Raw genomic sequence first — 26730 nt, 5'->3', positions numbered from 1 at the left:
AGCATCGTGGAGGCCTTTCGGCTGTTCACGCTCCGTGGAGTGGAAGTGAGACTTTAGGTCTTACACTGGGTCCCGAGGTCCGGCTCCGTCTGGGACCCGGACACATCTCGCTGGCGCCTCTGCCCGCAGTCTGAGCCCGGCTCCTGAGAGCCTCGGGCCGCGGTCCCCGCGCTCCTCTTCCCGCTGAACCCGAGGGCGTCAGAACCGGTTTCTCCCGAAGTCCGCCGGTCCTAGCTGGACACTTCCTCCGTAGCGGGCAGTCGGTCTCCTCGGCCCACTGTGGTTTCCGGAGACCCTCGTCGCTCCCTGCTGGCGGCCGAGTCCTCCGCGGGAGGGTGGCGTGGGCCCCTTTTTGCCCCTGCCGCTCGGCCTCTCACCCCCGCCGACCGCAGCTCTCCCGCAGAAGGGAGCTCGGTCCGCCCGGCTCCGCTGGCCTGTCAGCGTCGGGCGGGGTCATCACCAAAGCCCAGGCTCAGCGCGCGGATTTTGAGAGCGCAGATTCCAGGCAGTCGGGGCCAGGAAGCGTTACTGAGAAGGGAGGCTCCCCTACCCGAGGGCTGGCCAGGGCTGCTGCGGCGCACTGGCCCGCCCGCTGTGTTCCGATGTTGGCTGGGGGCTCGGGAAGTAGGAGAGGACTGGGGCGGAGTGAAGGGGAAGAGGGAGTGTGTGCAGTAGTGAGGACGCCGCGCCCGTGTCTCCTGGGCGCTCCTGGGAGTGGGGACTGTACAATGCTGATTCTCCGCCACCCTCCTGGCAGAGCCGGTCGGGGGTGGGTGCACCGCAGTTACCACGGCTTTGGCTGTTACTGAGCATCGCCCCAGGACCTCCCATGGACTCTAGGTTGGGTCCCTGAGAGGCCTGGACGGAGAGGACGGGCAAGCGTCTCACAAGGGCAGCCTCGCAGAAAGGGCCGGCGAGGGGCCGGTGAAGCGGGCAGCAGCTCGCTAGGACGGCCTTTACGGCCTTTCAGCCGGAGCCTGGCTGCTCCGGAACACGAATTACTCCCCTGATCTGCTGCCTCCAGGCCAGAGGTTTGGCGCCTTTGGCCCAGTGGATCGCTCTGTGACCCTGGAAGTTGGGGTGTGAAATCCTGGTCACTTCTAGGAAACGTGGAGGCCTCAGCTGAGAACGGTTCTTCCGGGACGATATAGCGGTGGGCTGCAGGCTGCCAGTGCTCATAGACACTGCAGGAAGCCCCTGGACCGGAAACTGGGTTTATTTTTTCTAGGAGACAGTGTATCAGTATGTAGTTCAGCTGGCCTTGACCTCACAGCGATCCTCCTGCCTCAGCCTCCCAAGTGCTGGGGTCACAGGCGTGCTCCACCACACCCGATATTCTTCTCTTGATGGACTCATAGCTTCTATGAATTGTGCTGCTACAAACATTGGTCTGTAGGCATTCCTGTAATATGATGTCTTTAACTCCTTTGAGGGTTTTTTTTTTAGAAAAATGGTATTATCAGGAAGAAAATATTTCATTCTTTAAATTAGCATAAGATAACCAAATGGGTGAAACAGCCGAGAAAAACTGGAAAAGTAAAAAATTTTAGAGGGAATATGAAAGCTTACTATGCAGCCATAGGAAACAGTGTTTTCTACAGGTCGCTGGGAGAAAGTGCAAAGCTTGGGAATTCATCCCAGTGCACAGGAAAAGCCAGTGTAGGATGGAGGCGTTGTGCTGTCGGTTGGAGAAAGAAATATTTATTGAATGTATTTTTTAAAACCTAAAAATACAGAAAGGAATTATAACAGCATACATATTAATTCCTGTAAGATGATAACTATTCTGTATGTAGAAATACCATGTAAATGTATTGAAAACCAATATTAGAACAGAATACTAAGCAGGCATTTCTCACCCAGGCGGAAGCTGTGTTCCTCTGGGTTTGCCTCTGGCATCCTGCGCTCATTCATTTCTTTTCATCCCCCACACCCCCTGGTTTATTGGTTGGGCTGTCCCAGGGATGCTTGGGTAAATAACAAAGCCTCAGTGGCTTAAAACAACACAACGTAATTCGAATGCACTGGCAAGTTTTTGATAAGGAAGTTATAGCATCTGATGGAAGCTTTAAGCATATTTTTCTGGGTCTATGAAGAAAGTGATTTCCTACTGTGGACTGTGTGATCTGTCCCAGATTTCTTTCTTCTTCTCCTGCTGGCTTCCTATCTGTTCCCTGAAAGCCCAGCTGATTTCTGCCTCAGGGCCTTTGCACTCGCGTTTCTTACATCTGAAATGTTTTTCACACAAGAACACGCTTTGTGCCTTCTTTTCACGCAGATCTCATGGTAAATTCCACACCAGAGAGATGTGTTTGACCTTGAAGAGTCCTTTGTCTTCTGTTAGGTCATCTGTCTCCATTTCTTCATAACATCTTCTGTCACTGCCTGTTAGGATGTAAGCTCAGCCCTATGAGTGGAGAGGTCTTGTTTTTATTGTTCACTGCTATATCTCCAATGTGCAGACTAGTTCCCAGCACATACTCGACACTCAGTAAATATTTGTCAAACAAATGAAAGGAGAGATCCTTAATATTGCTAAAGTTTGTTCAGAAAAGCACTTTATCATAAAAATAAACAAAATACCCCTATATCCATAAATATGGATAATTATCATAACAATTAAAGATAATTAAAACGAGGCAAAGGCAAATGCTGGATTTACAAAAGAAGAAACAAAAATGGTTAAATACATGAAACAGCTGGACACAATAGGAAGTAAAAATGTCCCAGTTTCTGGACTCACGAGATACTCTTCACCCATAACCACCGTCTCCATGGTCCACAGAGGTGCCAGGAACCAGACACCCCGCAGGCTGTGAAATGCTGGGGGCGCCTAAGAGGAGAAATCCCTTCTCCCTGGAGTCTGCTTCTGGCAAATCGCCCCAAGGGACTTCCACGGCCCTAACTTTATCTCTTAATAGAAGATTGAAACTATCAAGGTGGCTACAATTCATTCAGCAGGACAGGGCCCTTTGCGTGGGAGGGTCCGGGTTCAGATGCCAGGAGCACCTCCTAGCCGTGCATTTGCTTTCAGTCCCCGCATGGGGTTCGGGTGGGGTTGATGCCAGGAATCTATGTGGGAGGCTTCGAGGGTCCGCTGAGGTGAGGGGTGGAGAGCAGCCTCCCAAGGCAGTTCTGGAGCAGGGAGCCTGGGCAGGGCCCTGGGGAAGGGAGGAGTGGCCCTGGGCAGCGTTGGTCCTGCTTCCTTCTTGTGCTCTGCGTAGTAGGGGAGCCAAGCTGCACAGTCCTGGGGACATGAATGCTCTCTGTCACATGTGAGGAAAAGAAGTACACGTTCTGATATGAATGGGATTTCGGAATTAAATCCATTACAGTCCCTCACCTGTCGCGGTTGCACACACAGGGTCACCCCGCTGGTTCCTCAGGGACCTGGTCCAGGATCTGACCTACAGGTATCTGCAGGTATCTATAGGAGCACAGTCTGTCCCCTAAATGGCACAGCAATTGCATGCGACCTGCACAATCCTCCCGAACCGCGACTCGTCTCTGGATCACTTACAATGCTCATGACAGGGTAAGGCTACGCAGGTTGTTGTCATACAGTGTTTTTTAAGGCATGGCAAGGAGAAGGTCTGCACGTGTTCAGTTAGGACGTGACTGCTTTGGGAACACTTACCTGAGGTTGGCTGAATCTGGGATGTAGGACCTGTGACTGTGGGGGCCCAACTATCTGCCTGTCATCTACAAATAAACAAAGACAAGCACTGCTGACGTTAGCACCCCGACATCGGTGACATTGTCTCGTGTTTTATACACAACCTTTTTGTGTGGCCTCTCCACTAGTCCAGAGCTTCGAGGTTCTCCCTGTGCAGACTCCCAGGAGTCTCTTCTTTGGTCTGGGATGACTTCCCTGAGCTCGTGGTCCATGCACAGAGGGTGTTCTGACCGACGTTGCCAAGACTGCAGATTAGGTCTTTGCTGGTAGCCACCCGGACTTCCACGCAAGAGCCTCAGGCCGTGGTGTCTCCTGGCCCAACAGTCACGACTTTCCAGTGCTCACTTCCCAGGACGTTGCTGTGGGCACCTCCCACTGCAATGGCTTCCTTAGAGTTTTTTTTTTTTTTTAGATTGCAGATTAAGATAATATAAAGATTATATCATTCCACTCACCCCAGTGGAGCAATGTAAAAATAGTTCATGAACTTCTATCCTCATTTTTAAAAGTATGTGTGAATGCCTGTGGAAAACATTCTGGATTGGTACCGACAGTGCGACGCGTGTATCCACCCTGTTTAAAACTTCCGCAATGGCCCCACGAGGTGGGGAAGAGAACTGACACAGATTCTCGAGGTAGAGGGAGGATTTGAACCCAAGCAGTTTGCCGCCAGAGCTACGGGCTAGACAAGTACGCTGTAGTACATGTCCCTTCAGCTGTTAGTGCTGCTTGTTGGAATGCTGCGATTACTGTGATTTCACTTACTCCTTTATACTTTTTGACATTGCTCAAGTTTTCTCTACTAAGTAAATTGTATTGACTTTCAGCTCTATGACAGATGGGCCACAGCCTCAGATCTTTTCCTCATGCCCTGCTGGCCTTAAGTGGTAATTTCGGCTCTCTGCCCTCTGCTTAGTAGTTGGCAGAATATAATAACAAATGTCTACCTCATAGGAATTTTGGGGAGACTAACGGGGTGTGCCAGGCACTGTTCTGAGTCCGCCGTGTGTAACACATCAAATACTAATTGGACAGTGAGTGAGCAGTTCCCAGGGGCTCACGTGGTCATTTGTGTCACTTTTGTCTCCCAGTGTAGCCGGCTGGAAAAGGTCACCTTGGGTGGGCGACCGCTCCGACAGCAGAGTGCAGGTTGCTCCCTCAGCCCTGAGATGTGGCTGCCAGACGGGAGGCGATGGAGCTGGGAGAAGATGGCGGTGCTAAGGGCGCAGGGCCCGTTTCTGGTTCTTTCCCCTGGGAGTTGGAGAAACCTGATTAGCAGCCTGCGGTGGATTAGAGGCTCCAGTCAGGCTGCCCTGCCTCAGTATTCCACTGCTTCCTGGGGTGAAGGACCCAGCTGGGACAGGGAAGAGGTCGGCCGGTTGGGTGCTCCTGGGGGTGCCTGGGGCTCATGTCCATTTCTCAGTTCCGGCTGCTCTTCGTCCCGGTCGCGTGACCCTTGGGCTCGTCGGTCGAGTTCTCTGCCCCACTGTCCTCGTGTGAGGGACAAAGGAGGTAAAGAAGGGTGCACGGTATTCTAAAGGAAGGGGCTCTAAGTAACACGAGGTTTTTGAGGGCGGACTCAGACCTTCCAGTGTGTGCAGCAGAGCCAACCTTTGTTGAACACACAATGTGTCATCTCATTTCATCCTCACAGCACTCCCGTGGGCTAGGAACATCTTACAGAACAGAGCTGAAGCCCCGGGAACGTTTGTGAGCAGCTGGGCCGAGGCCCCCCTGAGCTAGACCTTCCCAGCGTCCTGGTTCCACGCTGTTTCTTCTATTTTCAGTGCAAATATTGCCAGAAAAAAATTTTCCTGGGTCTCTATGAGTTTTTATTCAACTACAGAATGGTCAACTACAGTTTTTTTCCCCACACAAATTTCTGAGAGAAGCAGGGCGCTCTTGGGTTGAGACAGTTTCATCCCCAGCCCGAAACTACTTCAAAGGTGGTGGAAAGAGTAGTCGTAGTCTCTTAGCTCAGTGGTGCCACCATCTGCCTCTTAAGCACAAGGTCCCAAGTTCGATCCCTGGTTAAAAAAAAAAAAAAAGAAAAAGCAGTCATCGTTTCTCATCAGGCGGGCGTCGCGAGCCACGTCTACCCTGCGTGTTCATCGTGTCCTGCTCTTTCCCTCTTAGGTCAGTACAGGCACGAGATGCCAGTTTGATTCGAGTGCCAGAGGGAGAATAATCATCATCCGGGTTCCTTTGGTTTTATATATTTAGCACAAACCCTCCACTGCCCAGCATGCTGCTTGGAGTAAACAGCTGTAGATTTTATACACATTTTCTTTTGTTTGCATGACCCCAGCTGAGAACACTGAAAATAACTTTAACCCTGAGTTGGAAGGTCCAAGTGGATTAGTTCTGTTATGCTATCTAACTGTGCTTTGGATGTATGGCGATTCAGTACCTGTGGCTGTTCTGTTATAGAGCTGATCTCTAGGCACTCAGCAAGTCCTGGCAAGGGCACACCAGTCTTCTTTTAGAATTGGCCTCCGATACACTTTCTCATCTGATCCATAGTGGCCTCTTGCCTCTTACCAAGAGATTTCTCTGCTGTGTTATGACAAATGGAGCCTGTTAAAGCTTGCTGGACTTCTTCCTCGTCTGAAGCCCACATTTGTTTTGTGAGAATCAGAGGAGTTTTAGGGAGTATTAATAACCTGAAAGGACAGACATCTTGTGGTCCTCCTCCTTAGTTTTAGAATGTGGGAGGATTACGTATCCCAGGTGTGTCCCCATTGGCTGTCGGGCCTGGGCAGGCCTGGCCAGTGTGGGGAAGGGCAGCCCAGAGTCCCCGAGGTCCACCACGGGAAGACTCCCAGGCTGGAAGTGTTTCCTGAGGACATGAAATGGTGTTGTGCTCAGTGTGGTGGAGGACCCTGGGCTCGGGGTGCACTCAGCATTCACTTTCTCCTGGGGCACCCTTTCAACTAGTCAGCAATTTTTAGTATTTTGTGGGCTTCAAGAGCAAGAATCTGCCCCTCCAGTATTCTGTGCACACCATTGCAGAAGCTCAGTTTATCTTAATTGCTCAGGACCAACTATTTTTTTCTAAGGCCACGCAGATCCATGGTTCTTCTCACCACCTGGAGATTTTGCTGAGTTGTTTGTTTTCCCTAATATTAATAATGAAGAAATCGACGGGTAGTTCTCTTTCTTTTTTGCTTTGAGTTTATCGGTATTTTTTAGGTACACAGTACAGTTACATTCATCATTGGGATCTTGTACCTTTACGTAACAGATGTTGGTTCTCATTTTGGTCATTCTGTCTAGAATCAATTATTCTGGGCTCGTTTAGGAATTTAAGCAATGCCTCCCATGGCAAGGTGGTGGTTCTTGGAGGGAAACGCACTTCGTTGCTTTTCTGTAGATCAGCCTTCATCGGGCGATCTTGGTTTCTTTAAAGTTTGCCTCTGCCTCTTGTGAAATGGACACAGTTGATGTCGAGAAGGCTCACACTCAGGCCTGCTGTGAATCATGAGGCCCGCTCCTGCCCTCTTCCATACCGTTCACTGTCTCGCAGTGAGGATCCAAGCCGCCACCTGGGGTTTGGATTGGAGATTTCTGAGCTGGCTGTAGTATCTCAGACCCAGAGCTGTCCCTTGAGTTTCCGCTTTCTCCCCTGAGCATCTGCTGTCTCTACCACCCTTCCACAGATTGGTCTGATTTAGGCTGAACCACGCATGGTGCTTGGCACTCCAGACCCCAGTTGGCAGAATTCTCTGGGGGCATTGTTATTGGCCTGGTGCTGATAGGGCTAATTATTTTGATTATCTTGGCATCTAGCAAGCAGGCAGTTCTATTTTATATTTATTTATTCATCAATACGTCTTTCCAGAGGAGATTTAAAGTGGTTTATAAAAAGGCACAGCATGGAGCAAGATAAAATGAATTAAAAATGAGGAACGAGAGTTGGACAGAGTAGGAGTATCTGCAAGCAGATGGGTCTAAGGAGCTAGGGTTCCATGGCTTCTGTCTTGCAACTGGAATCTGTGCTAGAGGAGATGCTCTTTTTTGGGTGAAGACACCTCATTAGAGTTCATTCCAGTGCTGTCCTTGAGTCCCCCTTTCCACTGCCCCGTCTCTGCAGACAAAATACGACGTTACAAGAAGGGGAGCATGTGTAGTGTTCCCAACTCAGCACTGGGCCACTGGCTAAACTTTTTATTAAACTGCTGTTAGTCTGGTCTTCACTCAAGTATAAGAGGGCAATGCAGGTAAAGCCATTAGAAAAGGCCTGGGCATAAAACACCGTCACTACATGCTCCCATTATGATCATACAAAGCGACTGGAGTTGTGACCCTGGGGTATGACAGTCCCCGGTGGTGGTGGGGGGTGACTCAGATTCCTGCTTAGCACTTACCTAAGCCAAGTTATTTAATCTCTTCAGGCCCATTTACAAGTCTACAAAAAGGAGTAATAAGGACACGTCCCGAGTGGGAAGTTAGTGAGGCAGGGTGTACGGAATAGAGCAGTGCTCCGTGCCCAGCAGCCACTCTCTCAGCAGCAGCCACGGTGTTACCAAAAGGTTACCACGACATGCTTGGCCTGAAGTTCAGGTGGCTCTTATTTATGATCCTAGACTTGGGCGACATCGCAGTCGCCAGGTGAAAACGAGAGTTCTGATGTGTTGAGTCAAGGGCTGAAGAAGGAAGAAACAGGTACAGATTTGGTCGTTTTGAAGTTACTTTCCTCGTAAAGGTTGAAACAGAAAGGGTTTCCTTCTCATGTTGATGGAAACTGGAGCTGTTTGAAGCGGAAACCGTTTGGGGTTTGGCTCCTACCTCGCCCCTGACTTCTTGGGAGGTCAGGTAAGCAACTTGGATTTGGATCAGTGATGTGGGACTTCAGCATGTGTGACTCCACTTGGGTTTGGTCTTTCGGGCTAGTGTAGGGGCTCAGCCCAAGCCGTAGCCTCCTGTATGTAGCCTATGCAATGTTATTCACAGATATTCCTTTCCCTCGTCATGGGATTTTAAGAAGAGAAGGGAAGAGAGACCCCAGTTATAGAACCGGAGCAGTGCTGGAACTGTGCTGTGTGAGGACACAGAGTCACCTGGGAGATGCACTGCCTGGGTCTGAACGCAGGTTTCTGGATGCTATTTCTAGGCTTCCTGCAAACATTCTCTGCGGCTCACAGTGATAAGCTGCCACCCCTTCACCACGCCACACGCTTTCCCGAGGAAACCCCTCCCTCGCATCAGTAGAGACTCGAGCGTCTCCTGAGTGGTGTAGAATGAAGTGAGCCTCCTGACTTGTGAATTCCCAGTGGGGTCTTCCAGAGCCTGGGCGATTACGTCCACTTGGGCTGAAGTGATGAGTGACGGAAGTTAGGGGAAAGCACAGAGAATTTGGAGCCAAAAGCCCTGGTGCTCTTAAGAAAGTGGCTTAGCCATTTTAAGCCTCATTTAACTCAGCAGTAAAGTGGAGAGAAATTTGATTTCTGAATGACTGAACAACCCAGTGGTTGAAAAATACCTGTGGCAATTTCATGTTTCAGGGGTTTGCTGTGTATTGGCACGGTGTGTGTTCGTTCCCTTGAATTACATCTTTTACTTCTCACAGCACAGCGGTTTTATCATTGTAACTGCAGAGGTGTGAAAAACGAGACCCCCACAGGTTGAGGAATTGGTCCCAAGTCACACAAATACAAGTGACCAGCCTGCACCTGGAACGGGTTCTGTCTTCAGGGCCCATTTTCTCCCCAGGACACTGTGTGTCTTTATGCTGGGTGGTTCTAGACATCACGGAACTCCCAGGACCCCAGGGCCTTCTCTCTGCCAGTAGGAGGATAACACTTTTGAACAAAGTTGGCTTGAATGTATCTCAAGAGGGCCTGAAAAACTCCACGTTTTTCAATAGATGGGTTTGTTGTTGGTGTTTTGTGACATTATTAGATTATTTTTAACATTTTTGGGGTAAATGGTGCATGAGGTTACTTAATCCTCACCATTTCCTAAAGGCTCTGTTATAATGAACATTGTATGATGGGCCTGTTCAGTGTCGTCTGTTTACTTTGATAATTTAAACTCACTACACCTGACAGCATTTCTTCCCATAACACCATCCTCTATCTCGGTAGATATTTCTTCTTCTTTTTAAAACATATTGCCCATGCATGGCTCCATGAGATAACTGTCCTGCGGGACTGGAGTCTTTGTCTGCTCTGTTCCAAGGAACTAGAAGAATACCGGATGTTCAGTACGTTCTCGGTAGATTCTTATTGAATAAATATTGAATACAGACTCTTTGTCTCTTTGGTCAGGATGATTTTGGTGAACCCTTAAGAACACAGCAAGATTGACCAAGGACAAGATAAGATTTGACCCCCCAAAATAGGAAAATAACCTAAGTATTTATACTTGTAAGAACTCAGTGGAGGAAAAAAAAAGCCCCACCAGATACTGACCTTTATTCCATCATCAGATCAGCTTTTGCCAAACATTGATCAAGATTTTACTTTGTTATTTATCTGAAGCTCCATGAGATCTTTCTCAAACTGAGTTTTTGTTTCAAGGATGGAAAGAAGACAAGTAGAATCACCTTTGACATTCACTTTCCATATTTTTAATACCTCAATTATAGCAGCCAAAGTCACAGCGACAGGACTGTCCTAACACCTGGCGAGAGTCCCATCTGTATCAGAATCCTAAACTCAGCGTGATGGCTTTGTCCCTTAATGAGCTTTGCAAGCTAATTCCGGAATGGCTTGATTCACTGATTGATAATGGTCTAGCATTTTAAAAAATGGGACAGGTCCTTGGGAATAGGAGGAGAACTTGGAGACAAACAAGGCCATGTGGCTTGGCAAGAAAAGAGAGGAAGAAGCCATTTGGCAGGGCAACAGGCTGAAGAGGTTCTGTCCGTGCTGGCCCTTTCTGGTGCTCGGTCTTTCTGGCGCTCCATCTTGCTTCTAAGTCTGTTCTGCTCATATGCACACCAAGCACAACCCCAAATGAAGGCAGAGTTGATGTTGGAAATTCAGGTGACTGAGGACTGGGAGATAAAATTTTAGAATGCAGTCAAGAGCATGTTACTCACATTTGCCATGAAAATTGTATTCTGGTTTGGATCTGGATTGCACCCCCAAAGCCTTGTGCTCAGAGGAGAAAGTGAGTGGACTGAAAAGAGTTTGGAGCTAAACGTGCTGTTAGGAGGTAGGGATCTGGTGAGAAGAGAAAGGTCACGGGTGTGACCGGAAGTGTTCGTCTCCCTTCTGGCTCCTCTCTCTCTCTGCGTCCTGGCTGCCATGATGTGAAGAGCTTTTCTCAGTCCAGGCTCTTCCGTCATGGCACTGACCACCCAAGGACTGAAGCTTCCAAAACTGTGGGCTGAAAGAAACTACTCTTCCATTAAGTTGCTGGTGTTGGGTATTTCATCTCACCGAGAAAACGACTAAGACAATTGTATATATTTATGGTGCACAACGATGCTTTGAAATATGTATATATTGTGGATCGACTAAACCTAGCTCATTGACACATGTATTATCTCACGTTATTATTATTTTTTGTGGTGTGGGCAGAAAACCTTTCTTAGCAGTTTTGAAATGTGCATTTTTATGAGCTATAGTCACATGTTGTACGATAAACCTCTTGAGCTTGGTAAACTTTCCTATCCTTTGACTGACATCTCAGTCCTCCCATCCCAATCCTTGGTATCTGCTGTTCTATTTTTTATTTATCTGTGTTCAACTTTTTAGATTGTATGTATGAGTGAGAATGTATTTGATTTTGGTACTTGTCTTTCTATCCCTGCATTATTTCATTTTATATGCTGTCTTCCAGGTTAATTCCTGTTGTCAGAAATAACAAGATTTCCTAACGTTTTACAGCTGAGTAGCATTTCATTGTGTGTGTATTTTATAATACTTAGAAAGTAACCCTAAGTGCATGTGAGTGACGTTCAGTATGAAAATTATGTTCTTTGACATAATATTCTGACTTTGGATTTGTAACTCATGAAGTCGAGGAGGCTGGGGTTCAGGAAGGTTAATTAGCTTGCTCAAGATCTGGAGGGGTTAAAACTACCTCTGATTTCACAGCCCAGTCCCTGATGTTGTGCCGCTAGGTTTTCTCCACCACAGGGCTGGTTCCGCAGGAAGCTGACATAGATTCCAATGTGGGGCTTGCGACGTTAGACGTAATCCACGGAGCTGATTCCAGCTCTGTCCTTGCCCGTTTGGACTGAAAGTTTGAACGATTCACCTCACTGCTTTGTCCCTCATGTTCTGTCAGAAACAGGATTTGTAGTACTGACTTCCAAGGGCCCTGGAAAGAGTGAGGTCCAGTTTGCGCAGATAGAGAGTGTGCTTTACAACTCTAAAAGACCATTACTACCAAGCAACTATCACCCATGGTCATCGTAACTGGTCTTCAAGGAGACTCTGTTTACTTCATTTCTGTTTCAGCAGGCGCCATTGGCTTCATGGCAGAGAACGGCACCAGAGTGGTCCAGTTTGTTCTGACAGGGTTCCAGCTCCAGGCAGCGCAGCGGCTGAGTCTCTTCGTTGTGTTTCTGGCCTTTTACCTCGTCACCCTTGGGGGCAACCTGGGCATGATCACGCTGATCCAGAGTGACCCCCAGCTGCAGACACCCATGTACTTCTTCCTTGGCCACCTCTCCTTCCTGGACATTTGCTACTCATCTGTTATTGTCCCTCAGTTGCTTCAGATTTTGGGGACCGACAAGATGGTCATCACCTACGAGCGCTGTGCCACACAGTTCTTTTTTTTCACACTCTATGCGAGCACCGAGTGCTTCCTCTTGGCGGTGATGGCCTATGACCGCTACGTGGCTGTGTGTGATCCCCTCCTCTATGCCACAGCCATGACACCACAGACCTGCCTGGGGCTGGTGGCCATGGCGTACGCTGGTGCCATGGTGAATTCTGTGGTCCGCACTGGGTGCACGTTCTCTATCTCCTTCTGTAAGTCCAACCACATTGACTTCTTCTTTTGTGACCTCCCACCCCTGCTGAAACTTGCCTGCAGTGACACCCGACCACAGGAGCAGGTGATCTTCCTCTTAGCTTTCTTGGTCATCACAACCAGCATCTCAGTGATTCTTATATCCTATCTCTTCATCATTCGAGCTATTCTGAAGATTTGTACAGCGGGTGGGAAAGCCAAGACCTTCTCCACCTGTGCTTCCCACATGACCGCAGTAGCTCTTTTCTTTGGGACACTCATATTTATGTACCTGAAAGGGAACATGGGAAAATCCCTCTGGGAAGACAAGATTGTGTCTGTGTTCTACACCATGGTGATCCCCATGCTGAACCCGATGATCTACAGCCTGAGGAACAAGGAGGTGAAGGAGGCTTTAAAGAAAGTTCTCAGAAGAATGAAGGTTTCCCAAGCAGAGTAACACCAAACCCCATTAGTCCAGAAGTCCCTGCGGGTCATCCTTTGACTTCTGTCATGACCCTTTAGCACATGAGCCAGATACCACAATGACAAGGCTATAGTGAGGCAGAAAATGTAGATTTGGATTCTGGAATTTTATTAGCTCTATGACTCTTGACCCAGAAATGCTGTGCCGATCTGTCTCAGTATGGTTAAATGTCAAGAGCTCTTTAGCTAGGATCGAGAGAGATGGGACAACAGAGAACTTGTAAATAAGAACACACTGTAAAATGTAAGGCTTATTTTTCTGACCCACCCTGAGAGTTGCTGACTGTTTTTGCAGCAGTTATTGTACTTTTTCCTAAGTTAATTATTGTGCCTAGAATTATGAAATAATAGCTTTTCTTTTTTACATAGTAAGGGAAATTCAATTCTTTGGTTGTGGATGATGGGGTACATATAAACCATTACCAAAAACACTTAATATCCAATCATGTTCAAGTTAGGCATTTGCCATGGAAAAACACAAGCAGCTAAACAGAAAAAAGGTAAAGAGGGGAATGGAGGTGTGATCTGGGAAAGGTTCTATAGAAATTTCCCATGGTGACAGAAGGTACAACACTGTGCTGAGAAGAAGATGTGAGGGTCTGCATTAGCTATGGGAAACAGTTTGATGTTGGGGTAGGGCTGACCTGGACCGTGTGTGTGTGTGTGTGTGTGTGTGTGTGAGTGTGTGTAACTCTGTACTACCCCTTGTGGACCAAAGGTGAGAAGCACTGTTCATGGAGTTCTGCCTTAATTAACTCCGGTTATTTCCTATTCTCCAGTGAGGAAAACCACTGTGCACTTTCACCTCCTCTCTGGGACTTTTACTTTATTGTTAGAAGGTGGATAACTGAAACTGCACGTCAGCTTTCAGTGAAATCCACGTCTGCTGGAAATATCACTTGGGAAACATCTCCCTGGAGCTCTGAGATTCTTATTTACCAATTCAGCAAATATTTAGGGGCTATAGTGTCTACTGTGCCTCAGAATATTAGGCTCAGAATAGGGTAATAAATAAGATAGATGTGATTCCTTCTGCATGGAGATTACAGCCTGGAGCTTAGATAGCTATTAAACTACTATCCAGGCAATTCATTAATAACTCACTATTATTATTATAATTTTTGAAAATGGAACAAAAGAGAAAACAGGGAATTGTTATATTGTCTAATGGCATTCTAACCTAGTTTGGCACAGCCAGGAAAAGCTCCCTGAAGAACTAAAATGTAAGCAAAAGCCTGAAGGGTAAGTCTGTGAGAATTGTGCCTCGAGCACACTGTTCGAGGTAGAAAGATCCTTGGACTCAGGACGTGCTCGGTGGTGAGAGAAGGCAGAGCGGCCGTAGCAGGAGCGCAGGGGGCTGCACGGGAGACGCAGCTGGTGGTTTCAGGTGAGGCGAGCGCAGCGCCTTGCAGCTCGGACCAATGAGCTTAATAAAAGAAAAGAAAAACCCAAGAAACAGTCAAAATGTTAGACAGGGCTTTTCTGCTGGGGGGTTACCTTGTTCTCCCCGTTTCTGCTTCGTGAGTAGCAAGCATCCCCGCTTGTAACTGGATGATGTTTGATGCATATACAGTACTCGGTACACATTTGCTTCAAGCAAGCGCTAAGTGGATAAAAACAGAGTGAAATTTTAGTGTTTCTGATGAATGTAAAAGGCACTGGGAGGGAATGGCTTTGCCAGTTACACATACTTGTAAATGAATGAGAACGTTAATAAATTACCTACCGTGTGTCAAGTTCTGTGCTGTTTTCCCTTATCTCATTAAAGTTCTCTTTCCTTTAATAAAAGAAAAAAATCTCTCATTTTAAAAAATAGACTGTACACATAAACTTTTAGGAGTAGAATCCAGTCAGTAGTCTTGGAATTATTTGTTTTCTGTCCTTACCAACTTTTGGTGTATTTTTTTTTTACAAACTGAGCGTTGGAATTATAAATTTGTAGCTGGATATTTTATAAATTTTACAGCTGTAAATTATACAATTGTGCTTTGGCTTCAGTTCCCCAAAAAATGCTATTGGAAATATGAAGAAAGTAGGTCCTCAGGCTCTGAAATGCCCTTGTTAACCCAGTGCACTGCCCTTGTCATCTAGAGCAGCGCTGACACAGTATTTGGTCGCGGATTTCTGCTTCTGAGGTAGTTACTGGAATGGGTTACCCTGGATGTCAAGCTTGACTGGATTACCGCTTGGGGGTGTAGGCGTAGGGGACACGATGGCATAAAATCCGTACATACACGGCCTTAGGCTCCTGGCAGAAGTGTGCACTTATTTACGTTACTGGTTTTTGTTTGAGACCAGGCCTCTCCATGTAGACCAGGCTGTCCTGAAACTTGCAGGGATCCTCTGGCTTGCGCCACCATGCCTGGGAGTGTATATTTATAGGTTTATTTTCATGTCTGGTTATGAATATGGTCTCAGAGTCACAACAGTACTGATAAGAGAAAATAGTCACAAAAGTTTTTTTGTTTTTTAAATGAGAAGCAACACAGGGCGGACAGAAATACTTCTCAGACTTTGTTTTGTTTTCCCCTTTACCCAGATCCGTTTTTCTAGCCTACAGGGAGAGGAAAGCACCGTCACAGCCACATGCCACTGACAAGATCAAAAATGCTACAGCACCCACAGATTTTGGTAGCAAGGAGGGTAGAGGGCAGAAAGGAAGTGAAACATATGGATTAGAATATTTTTACCGGTGATGGAGTTCAAAGAAGGTAAGGCAGTGCTAGGTTCTGGTGCTGAGTTCAAACCTCGAATGATACTTTCTCCCCGGTCTTGCTCAGACACAGCGTGACTAGGAGGATGAGGCCCGGGAGGCCGGGGACAGTGCAGGGCAGTGGAAAGGGAAGCAGGCAGCTGGCGACCCGCCGAGGGCCAGGGCGTGGGAGGGTGCTGCGGAGATCAAGACGCTTCGTGGACATTATTCCATTCGTCCCTTTAATCCTTTCGGGGAAGAAAACCTCAGCTATTTCCACTTCTCTCTTCTTCAAAACTCATGAAGTTTTCTGAAAATAGTTGAAAAGAACATTGTGTCTGTTTCTCTTTCTCAACATAATCTTTGTCCTTATTTGAAATATAATAGCGCAAACACAAAAATAAAAAAAGTGATGGCAGTGGCAATAAAAAGTACTTTTATTCTGTGACGGAATGAATCATGAACTCTTTCTATTCTCCCTTGCTAAATTTGCTTTTTGGGTTTTAAAACCTGTCCAGAAGACAGTGCAGAAAGAACCATCTAGTTACCTTGATCGTGGGTGGAACACGGCTGGCCTTAGCCAGCTCGGTGGGAATGGTCAGTGCTCGCAGGGAAGACACTGCCCAGGAGGCAGCCAAGCCAGGCTCTAATTCACTGTGCACCGCTCATTGCCCAGACATCTCTGGCTCAGCTGTCCACGTCTTGAGGATGGCATGGGGACATCTGCCCCTCCTGGAGACCCTGCTGTACCTCTCCCTCGTCACTCCAAAGTGCTTTACTAGTGGAAAGTGACCTTCTAAACATGCTCACGGCACCAGGCCACTTCCTGCTGAAACAGTCAGTGATCCCTTCTTCCTCCTGGCGACTCAGCAGCGTAGGTCCCGGATGGGCTGGTTTCTCCCATCCCTCTGTTCTCACCTCCCGTTCATCCCTGGGCACCAGCTCTGTTGTCCACCTGCCCTTGGCTGTGAGGCTCATCGCTCCTTGTGGCCGTGTACTTGATGTTCCGTCCGCGTGGTGAACTCTTCTTCCAAACCATTCCGGTCTCCGCTCAAGGGCTGCCAACTTAGAGCGGTGTCTCACACACTCGGTCTAAAGTATTTATTTCTACCCCACCTCCAGTGCCCAGTATCTCCTTACGCCACTTCATCTTGTGTATAAAACCATCACTACCAAAATTTATATATTTTTGTTTACTCATGTTTGTTTCATTACATCAGCAGTAAAGTCAATGTGAGCAGGGACTTTATCCTTCACTGCATTTCTTCTAGAGCATAGCTTTAGACTTGGCACACAGCTGACAGTGAAAATTTAAACATTTCAGTTTTAAAATTTTTGATGGTGGTAAATACACTTGACTTTAAACTTGCTATTTTAACCACTTTAATACATAATTTGGTGGCATTAAATACATTTACACTGCTGTGTAGGGCTCACCTCTCACTACCTATCTCTACAACTATTTCATCATCTGAAACGGAAACTATTCACAAAGCATCCTCCCTGTTAGACTCCCTCCAGCCCCTGGTAACCACTACTGTGCTGTCTGTGAATTTGCCTACTCTATGTGCCTTTTTAAAGGAGGACCATATGATATTTGCATTCTGCAATGCTTATTTCACTTGGTGCAATGTTTTTAGGGCTCATCCATCTTGTAGCACGTATCAGAACCCCATTGCTTTTGATGACTAATAAACCACCATATATCTGTAGCACATTTTGTTATCCATTCGTCTCTTGGACACTTAGAGTTTCCAGTTCTTGCTTACTGAAGATAATGCTGTTAAAACCACCGGTGTATAAATAGCTGTTCAGATCCCTGTTTTGAATTCTTTTGTTTATATACTTCATAACGGAATCGTTAGATCAGGTGGCATGACTATACTTAGCTTTTTGAGGAACAGCTTGGTGTGAAATCCACCTCCCCACTGGAATATCCAAGGATTCCATTTTTCTACATCCCTGTGAATGCTTATTTTCTTATGTCCTACTGGGTGTGAAGAGGCAACTCACTGGGATTTTGAAAGACATTCTCTAGTGACTAGACATATGGAGCTTTTTCCTTGCGGTTAGTGGCCAACTTTACATCTTCTTTGGAGAAATATCTGTTAGTGCTCTTTGCTCATTTTAAAATTAGGTGGCTTATTTCGTGGTTATTGTTGAGTTGTACAAGTTGCTTTATATGTTAAATATGAACCCCTTATAAGACACAAGGTTTGCAAATATTTGTGCCCATGCTGTGAGTTGTCTTTTTACTCTAGTGACAGCATCCTTTGATGCACAAAAATGATGAATTTTGATGAACTCCGGTTTGTCTAGCTAAGTATAGAGAGGGACACAGCGAATGGTGTCACTTACGTGTGGACTCTAAGGCTGACTTCACAGAAGCAGCAAGTAGCATGGCCGTTGTCAGAGGCTATGGGGCTGGGGCTGGGGAGACACAGTTCAAGAGATCTACCATAGAACATGGTGATTACAGTTAGCAGTATAGTGTGCACTTGAAAATTGCTCAAAGTAGAGAGGTTGGGTAGGTGTTCTTTGTGCAAAGATTAAGTATGGAGGTTATGGAGATTTTTAAATTGCTGAATCATTCCAGTGTGTGCATATTTCATCCTGTTACACTACAAATGAAAAGAGTTTGTAAGTTTAGAAAAATGCCGCTTTGAAGAGGTGGATCATACTGTTCGCTTTTGTAGCTTATCTGAGGGAGGGGAGGAGCTCCTCAGAGAAGGAAAATCCAAGTCTGCAGGACAGTGGAAGACATTTGAAGCAGGGTCTTCAGTGTGACAGTGTTTTCATAACCAAGCAGTGTAAATTCTTTACCTTCCCCTGACCCAGCCCAGGTGCCAGCAGGACTAGTCTTGGTTCTGCTGTCAGTCAGATTCTTTGGTCATCCCAAAGATGATTTCCAGTTCGAATCATCATCGACTGGAGGTGAGGAAGTCAGGGAGAAGACTCCTGGACGATTCTAGTCCGCTTCGATCAGGGACCTTGGCAGGTGGGCTACCTGGTTCGTCATATCGGTTGCATTCCCTAGGAGGACAGCACAACACCGAGGAAACCGAGTGGGGGACCTCTCAGGCCGGGACGGAGGTTCAGGGATTGAAGAAGACTTGGATGAAGGGTCAGGGAGGAGCAGGCGGGAGCTTGCGCTGCAGCCATGACACGACTGGGATAGATCGGATGAGAGAGTGAAGGATGGGACTATTAAAATTGCAGGACTGGAACATTTACACTGAGTGATTGCTACATCCCCTGAAGAAAGGCTGTTGCATTATGCAGCAGTGGGGCGACTCTGTACTCTGTGGCACTAGGGAGCATCAGCTTCAAAATAACATGGCCAATATTTACTTGGAAAGTATCTCATTATTTTATTTTGTATTTATTAGATGATTAATGAGGCCCAGAATTATCTTTTTGTCTGCATCATTTATAGTACTTTTGTAAATTTTTTATGGGATGTGTCAATTGGTTTTAAGAGTAAGTTGCATATTAGGGAAATCAGTCCTCTGTCTGTTGTTTGTGTTGTGAATACTTTCCTGTTTGTCTTTTTTACTTTTTTTTAAATGATGCTTTTAGCCCCCCAAAATGTTAAAATCTGATGTGGTTAGATTTATTCATTTTTTCCTCTATGGCTTCTAGGTTTCATGTTGTGATTAGAAAGTCTTCTCTCTAAGATGAGCAAATTATTCACCCTATCATCTTTTAGATGCTTGGATTTATCTTAGAATTTATTTTGCATATGTAACAGTAAAAACCCAAACTTCTTGGGAGATGCTGGGATCTGAGTTTCAAGGGGCCAGGCACTGAGCTCTTAGATGTGCCAGGAGAGCCTGGTGCCTGGTGGGTGTCTAGTAGGCTTCTCTCTAATTAGTACCTGAATATAGTTCCAAAAGACAGAAGGGTGAACTGAATCAGTCAGGGCTGCACTCATTTCTGTATTTTATACTTCAAGTTTAAAAGAGAGAAAAACCCAGAATGGAGCATGTTTAGTTAATAAAAATTGAGCGGTAAAGAAAGAAGAGACCAGCTTAGGAAACGGGGATACTTCCTCTGGGCAAGCCTCATGGGGTAACTGCTCCCATGAAGGAGATGGCTTCAGTTTAAGGGCATCAGAGCTCCGCAGTGAGGTGCTCAGAGATGGAAGGGGCTTTCAGGCTCAGATGACCTCTCAGAACTTTTCTAACCTTGGCTGTCTGATCTCAGGAAGATGTGAGGGATTATTTATGATGTCACAGCCTTACCAGAAAATGGCTCCGCATATGAAATGAGAGACAGGATGGAGGCAGACATAGGACTTGATGGGAGAAGAGTCTCGATATAGCCTTTCATCATCCGTGCCAATAAATATTAATTGCTGATAATAGAGTGGTGAAGTCACATGAGCAGGTCTTAAGAGCAGATAGAGCCTGAGGCAGGAGGTATTTAAAGATTTAAAGGGGGAAGAAGGGAAGAGAGAGAGGGAGAGGGAGAAGAGTTGTAGACAGAAACTTGGTGTGCAGAAAGGAAAATTGAGAGTTTGAGCCCTCACCTCTCGGCCCAGGGAGTGGCCTGAGTCACAGTCTCCTACAGCCGTCGCAATTCACTAATCACGTGGGGTGTCTTGGCTGAACAGTAAAAATCGATGCAGTGTAGGCTTTGCTCTGAGGTGAAGCTGAGCACTGGGAAGGGATGGGAATTGCCATCACTTCCCAACCTTTCGCGACTTCGGTGCATCTTTATAATCATTACTGGGGATGCTGGACCTCTAGACCGCCCTTTCTGGAGAATATCAAGAAGGAACCTTTGCAATGAGGTCCTGACTTCCTGCTGTGTGACCCACAGCTGTGCACAGCAAGGTGGCAGAGAACATCAGAGCCCCAGCCTGCATCCCCAGGATTCCTCTGGTGAACACCAGTGTCCTCTGAGCATTCTCTCTACCATCTCACAAGGCAGGATGGAGGTTCAGGCTGTTAGAGCAGCGCTCAGCGAGCAGTGTGAGGATCGGACCGGTGAGGGACTTCCGGGGCTCACTCCTGGGTGAGCGGATGTGAGGTGCTCCACGCTGTCCCACAAGCCTCAAGGAGCTTGCTGTCCAGGCCGCTCCTGGCAATCACTTCCGGGTGAACCGAATCACTTCCGGGTGGAACCATGTCCCCTCCAGAATTCATTCACTGAAGTTCTCACTTCCGGGAACTTTATTGAGCGATAGGATCATTACAGGGAAAATAAACTTAAAATAAGATCTTTGGGGTTGGCCCTCGGCCGACATGACTGGTGTTCTTGTATAAAAGGGGAAATTTGGACAGAGAGATAGCATGCAGAGAAGACCACAGGCAGAGATTAAAGAAAAGACAGACTCGGGTATGGGGGGGACTGCGACAGAGCCTTCCTGTCAGCTTCTTAAGGATCCAGTCCTGCAGAACTCTTTCTTAGACTTCCAGCCCTAGAACTGCAAGCAAGCAAATAAATGGTTTGGGGCCTCCATTTGGTGGTGCTTTGTTGCTGAAGTCCCAGTGGGCGGACTTTGTTACGTTAGTTTAGCAAACTAACACAGCCCAGACTGCCGCCGGCCCAGGGATTACTCTGGGCACTTTGTACACATTCTCTCAAATCCTTACAGTAGACCTCTGGGGCGAATACCGCTGTGAGCTTCCGTTTGATGGTGAGGAAGCAGAGGCACAGGGAGGGGAAGGGACCTGTCGCATAGCCAGTGGCAGGGCTGGGTCCAGTGTCCGTGCTGAGCTCAGAGCTGCACCCAGCCTCTGCTCACCTCCTGTTCCACTGGGTTTCAACAGATGAGCTTTTCATTACTTAGAGGATGGTAAGTCTGAGATCCTGCATTAGGGCTCTCCAAGTAGACAATAGGAGATATATTCCTATCAAGATGTACATCTTGCTCTGTGAATATGTATCTATGCGTCTGTCAGCATATCTGTCGATCCTCTATCTATGTGCCTGTCAGAAAATAATTCTTTTAAGGAACTGGCTGCCTTGGCTGTGGAGGCCGGAAGCCTGGGCTCTGCAGGGCAGGCTGCAGACACGGGGCAGTGGTCCTTAGGGTCTGCAGTCTGAAGTCCCCTGGAGGTAGAGGTCCTGTTGTGGGGACCTCAGTCTTTTCTGCTGTGGCTCCTGGGGCAGGGGCCCCCACACTGCAGCTTCTCTGCTTTACTCAAACTCAGCGGATTCCAATGCGGATCCCATTAGCATTGCAAAACACGTCCGCAGCAGTTCTTAGCCTGGAGTTTGGCTGAGTAATAGGGCACTGTCCCCTAGGCCAGCGGACACACAGAATTAACCAGACCCGGCCCTGGGCGAACATGGGGCGCATCACCGGCGCCAGGGAGGTGCTGCCTCTCACGTCTCCTTTACCTCACCCTGGTCATGGCTCACAGTCCACGCCGATCAAGTTGCAGCGTGAAGCTGGGTGTTGTTCTGATAGAGTGGACCGGGAGCGAGGCCTCGGACTCCTGTCGCTCTGTGAGCTCCAGGCTCACCACCCTGAGCCTCAGTTTCCTTAGCTGTGAAATGGGAAGAACAACGCCTCTGCTTTCTGGGCATGCTGCGAGGTGGCAGAATTTCAACTTTGACGCAAGGAGACATGAGAGTATCATTCACTCTGGCAAATTCTTCTCTCGTTACAGCAGACGTATGGATGTTTTAAAACATCTCTTGGGGTGTTCTGGCAGAGGGATTGGGGGACCACCATTGGAGACGTCAGGGGTCTTGGATGTTGGAATATTAGTTCCTCTTTGTGGCCTTTAGTTCAGAGAAAGAGAGAGAGAGGGAGAGGGGGAGAGAGAGAGCATGCAGATGTTTTGTTTGCCTAGGACTTCCTACAAAAGCCGCATGGCCAGTATTATGAAAGACCAGATTTTTAAAGGTCATGTGTTAGATTGGTGGCAGCTTGGAGGAACTGAGGAGTCCTTCACCGGACTCGGGATTCCCAGCGCTGCGCCCCACCTGTGGCTCCTAAACTCCCGGAGCTCCTCCTCACGCACTGTCTGAGAACACAGACCCTGCGCTCGCGTTACCTTCGCTCAAGGCGGACCGCGCTGCTTCTGCTAAGGCCTTCAGTGCTTTACTCGTTCTACACGGAACCTTCTGATTCCTGTCTTGGAGAAAGAAGAGCGTGAAGGAGGCCCTAGGAAGGCTCCGAACAGCTCCCCTAACTCTCAAGCCGTGGATGTGTCAGCGGGCCGTCACCGTCGCCGTCACCAGGGTTAGGAATAAGGAGTCGTGATCCGTAGAAACGCGCTCGCTTCCCCGGGAACACCACCTTTCATCTTTTAGAAAGGTCCTTTTGTTTGCTTGTGTTTTATGGCAGGATGCACAGGAGTGTCACTGTAATTACGGGCTGTGGGTCGTTGGCATAGCTCTCAGCGGCAGGGGGTTAACGTGGTTTCCCAGGGAGCCGCAGCAGGGACTGCCCCGGGCTGTGGGAGTGGAGGGCACCTTCCTGGGCTGTGTGGGAGTCGGGCCCTGTGTCCACATCAGTGGTGATTTTACTTTCTGGCACATAAGAATCAGGAAAGGTGGAGGGCAGGGCGTTGTTCCGTGCCAGTCGGGGGCACCAAGGATGTAATTTAATGCCTTCTTTCTGAAAGAGAGGAGAAAAAATGCAATCTGAGCATCTCTGTGTCGCGGGACTCCGGTGTCCTCCCTGTGAGGTTGGTGACCTTGGCGCAGACAGCTCTGGGGAGGCCACCATCGCCACATCCCTGCGTCTGTGACCCTGCCTCAGCACACGGGCGAGTCACGCAGCCTGCTCGCCACAGAACTCTTCTGGGAAGGGTCGGGACGGCCCTGTCGGCGGAGGTGGCCCTTCTTCCTTCTGTGCGAGGGGTGAGCAGCCCAGGGCGGAGTCTCGAAGCCAAGCAACAAATAAGATCAGCCAGTTGTGTGTCATGCAGATGATGATCCCTGAACTGAAAAATAAGGCAGACCAAGTGCTCGGGACTTGTGCAAGTTTATGCTTCTCATACACACTATGAAATTCTCACAGGCAGGAACTCCGTATGCTGTTGTGCGCGCGCGCGTGTGTGTAAACTTTATCCCTGGCTTCTAGAGCACCTTCCACAATAAGAAACGACGAGGTGACCGGATGTGCAGATGGCCACCACCTGTCCCTTTCCTGTCCCTCATTTCTCAAAGGCACCTCTTCCTGACCTTGTTCCTTCCCTTTTTCTTGCCTGGGCATTGTGAAACTCTGAGAAAAATGCTTGTGTATCTGAATGCTAAGAATAATTTCTCGGCCACAGGCAGCTGGCAAGGGTCACACCAACCTGCAGTCGGTGCCAATTGCTTCTCCGGGCAGCGCGCTTGTCCTACTTATTTTTCTCCTGGGGTTTCTCTTGTGTTAGAGATGAAAGGGAGAGACCTGATGGAGCGGCGGGCTCCAGGGAGGGCGAAGGGGCGGCTGCCATGGGCCGCGTCTCCCCTGAGCGCACAGTTCCTGTTAGGTCCTCGCTGGGCGGAGGTGGGGCTGGGGCAGTATTCACACAGCGTGCCCGGGTCACAGGGGGAGGGTGGCAGGCCCCGTCCTTCATGGCATGGCCAGGCCGAACAAGCTGGACCCTAGAAGACAGATGATCTCTCGCGGGACAAGTCAGAACTGCGATTCAGGAGCCCTCAGTCTTTCGCGATGGCTTTAAGAAATGGAGTTGAAAGGGAAGACGCCTCCATTTCTGCTTCCTGCCATTTGTATGTAGGGCCCGAGGGTGGACAGTCACTTCTCCTGGGAGACCCGGGCTGGCCGCGGGGACAGCCCAGACTGGAGGAGGACATCTGCTGGTGTCTTGTGCTGCCAGCACCCCCAGGCAGAGGCTGTTCCCCGATTCTGCCTCTGCTCGAGGGGTGGAGGTGCATGATGGGAGAGAAAGAGGAAGAAGGAGAAGCACGCACCCGAGTCTGCCTGGCTTCCTGTCTTTGGTTGGCTAAAGTACAGCTCTCTCCAGGTTTTTGAGAGGCACTTGAAGAAAGGAAAGTCAGGTGTGGAGATGGAAGGTCAGAGGTGAAGAGAGGCACCCAGGTCCCACAGCTGGTGTGGGATGCCGTGTCTTCTGAGACTAAGGTCGGCACCACGCCAAGGTCATGGGCAGAGAAGTGATAAAGGGATGTGGAAAGAGCGATGACACTGCTCAGGGTCGCCTTGGCCACCTGCATCCTGATGCTGCTGAATCGAATGCTTCGCCTTTTACAGGAGTGATGGCTCTGATTAGTGCTGACCTTGCTCCTAGGTTCTCTGAACATTATTATGCTAACTGTGCATATTTGTGGGACACAGTGTGACAACTCGATGCTTATATACAACAGGCAATGATCGAGTCAGGGTAGCTAATATTTTCATCTTGTTAAAATGTTTTATTCTTCCAGCAAATACCAAGCCTCCTATCTGTATCCCAGCATGATAACCTGGCCACAGCTGCTCATAATTAATTAGGAAAATTTCTAGCATCATCATTTGTCAGGTGAATTATAGAATAGCTCCCCTAGAGATATGCTTGTTTCATCTGTTAAATTCCAAACTCCTTGCCATCACACCTGGTGTGTCCAACCTCAGGACCTTTGCATGTACTATTTCCCTACTAGAATGTTGTCCTTGAGATAGCTGTAAAACTTGAATTCTCAATTTCTCCAAATCTTTGCTCATATATAACCTTTTATTAGATCTTTTTAGACCACCCAATTTAAAATAGCAAACAACCTTCCTAACATCCTTTTCTGTGATACTTTTCTTATGAACTTTTTTTTTGTACTTTTTCTTATGTTCTTTTCTTATCTTCCCTTCATGTCTTAGTTTCTGTCACCCCAGATGAATCTAAGTTCACGAGGGTAGGGTTTTCTCGTGTCCCCAGTGCTCAAAACAGTTGACAGTAACTATCCAGGAAACACTTGAGGAATAAGGGATGGATGCACGAACATCCTGCTTGTTGGATGCTCACCACTGTCCCGGGTCCCCAACTCATACTTTATATCTGTGGAAAGAAACTTTGTTTTTGCCCAGCAGACCCATTTCAGAGTTATTCTTGATCATCTAATATGACTTCCTGTGAATTCTGGAGGGCTGGATCCCATTGAACAAGGAGCCCTGGGGGTCGGGGCCTGCAGGCATTGTCAGCTCCCTGAGTAGCCCGTTGGCTGGAGCAAAGGATGTGAGTTGCCTCTGCTCTTCTGTGAAACACAAACACTGCAGTTGCCCTGCTGCCTTATTCTCTAGCGGCCTCGCCACTGGACGCGACCCTGTCACTGTGGCTTCCTGCTGTTTCCTGGACTTCCAGCTCATCCCTGACAGTCAGTGAGGGTTTGTTGACTGAGGGGCCTGGTGTCACTACAGTGCCAAGGAGAGATGAAAATGTGCTCCTTGACCACAGGCGTGAGAATGAGTCACGCTCTGGGGGAATTCCTGCCTGCCAGGGCGTCTGTGAGTAGAGGAAATTCCTTCACCTGCAGGTCTGACATTTACAAAACTGCGCCTTCTGGAGTTCCAAGATTTGACATAGATATTCCGGTGTTGATTCAGCACGGGAAGACTATAAAGTGCCACCCAGATTGCTCTGTATTTAAAAATTGCTTCTCTGAAATCTTTCAGCTGGCAGAGGAGAGGCAGAAAGGGAGGGTGACCCCAAAGCCTGCTTTGACTAAGCAGACAGTAACAGTGCTGCTGACTTCATTCATCTGAACAAACGCAACTGGATCGGATGCCTTGGGTACTCAGGGTTTTTGTTAGCAATTTATGCGTGCCCATGACGCAAGTTTTTAGGATGCCGTGCTGATATCTGAGGTGGGATTGTGAGGATGGTTCAGCTGCTCCTCTGACGATACAGAATCTATGGAGTGTAACAGGTTTCCATCTTCGTGTGAATCTCTGTCATTTTGTGTTATTTTTGTAAGATTGTACAGGGATCAGGACGGCCCTGGCGGGGGTCCGTGAGCGTCTCTCCACACAGTGTGGTGCCGGCCGCCGGCCTGGACACCTGCTTCT

The 26730-nt window shown here is 48.0% G+C and overlaps 2 protein-coding genes across 2 annotated transcripts in view; both read left to right on the top strand.

The window, feature by feature from the left end:
- LOC104851131 (olfactory receptor 9Q2) overlaps nucleotides 1-26730 on the top strand; it is a 141968-nt gene that overhangs the window by 103411 nt on the left and 11827 nt on the right. The window lies entirely within an intron of this gene.
- Nucleotides 12108-13049, top strand: LOC104851212 (olfactory receptor 9I1). Its single transcript, XM_010608387.1, has one exon. The coding sequence runs from the start codon at nucleotides 12108-12110 to the stop codon at nucleotides 13047-13049; it is 942 nt and encodes a 313-aa protein (XP_010606689.1).

The sequence above is a fragment of the Fukomys damarensis genome, unplaced genomic scaffold (assembly GCF_012274545.1).
Source record: "Fukomys damarensis isolate Sample0158 unplaced genomic scaffold, DMR_v1.0_HiC HiC_scaffold_27, whole genome shotgun sequence".
In the NCBI taxonomy this organism is placed as follows: domain Eukaryota; kingdom Metazoa; phylum Chordata; class Mammalia; order Rodentia; family Bathyergidae; genus Fukomys; species Fukomys damarensis.
This window is presented reverse-complemented; position numbering and strand designations above follow the sequence as displayed.

Bases quoted from the DNA above. Each gene is read 5' to 3' on its own strand.
- LOC104851212 (XM_010608387.1), top strand. From the start codon at position 12,108: ATGGCAGAGAACGGCACCAGAGTGGTCCAGTTTGTTCTGACAGGGTTC.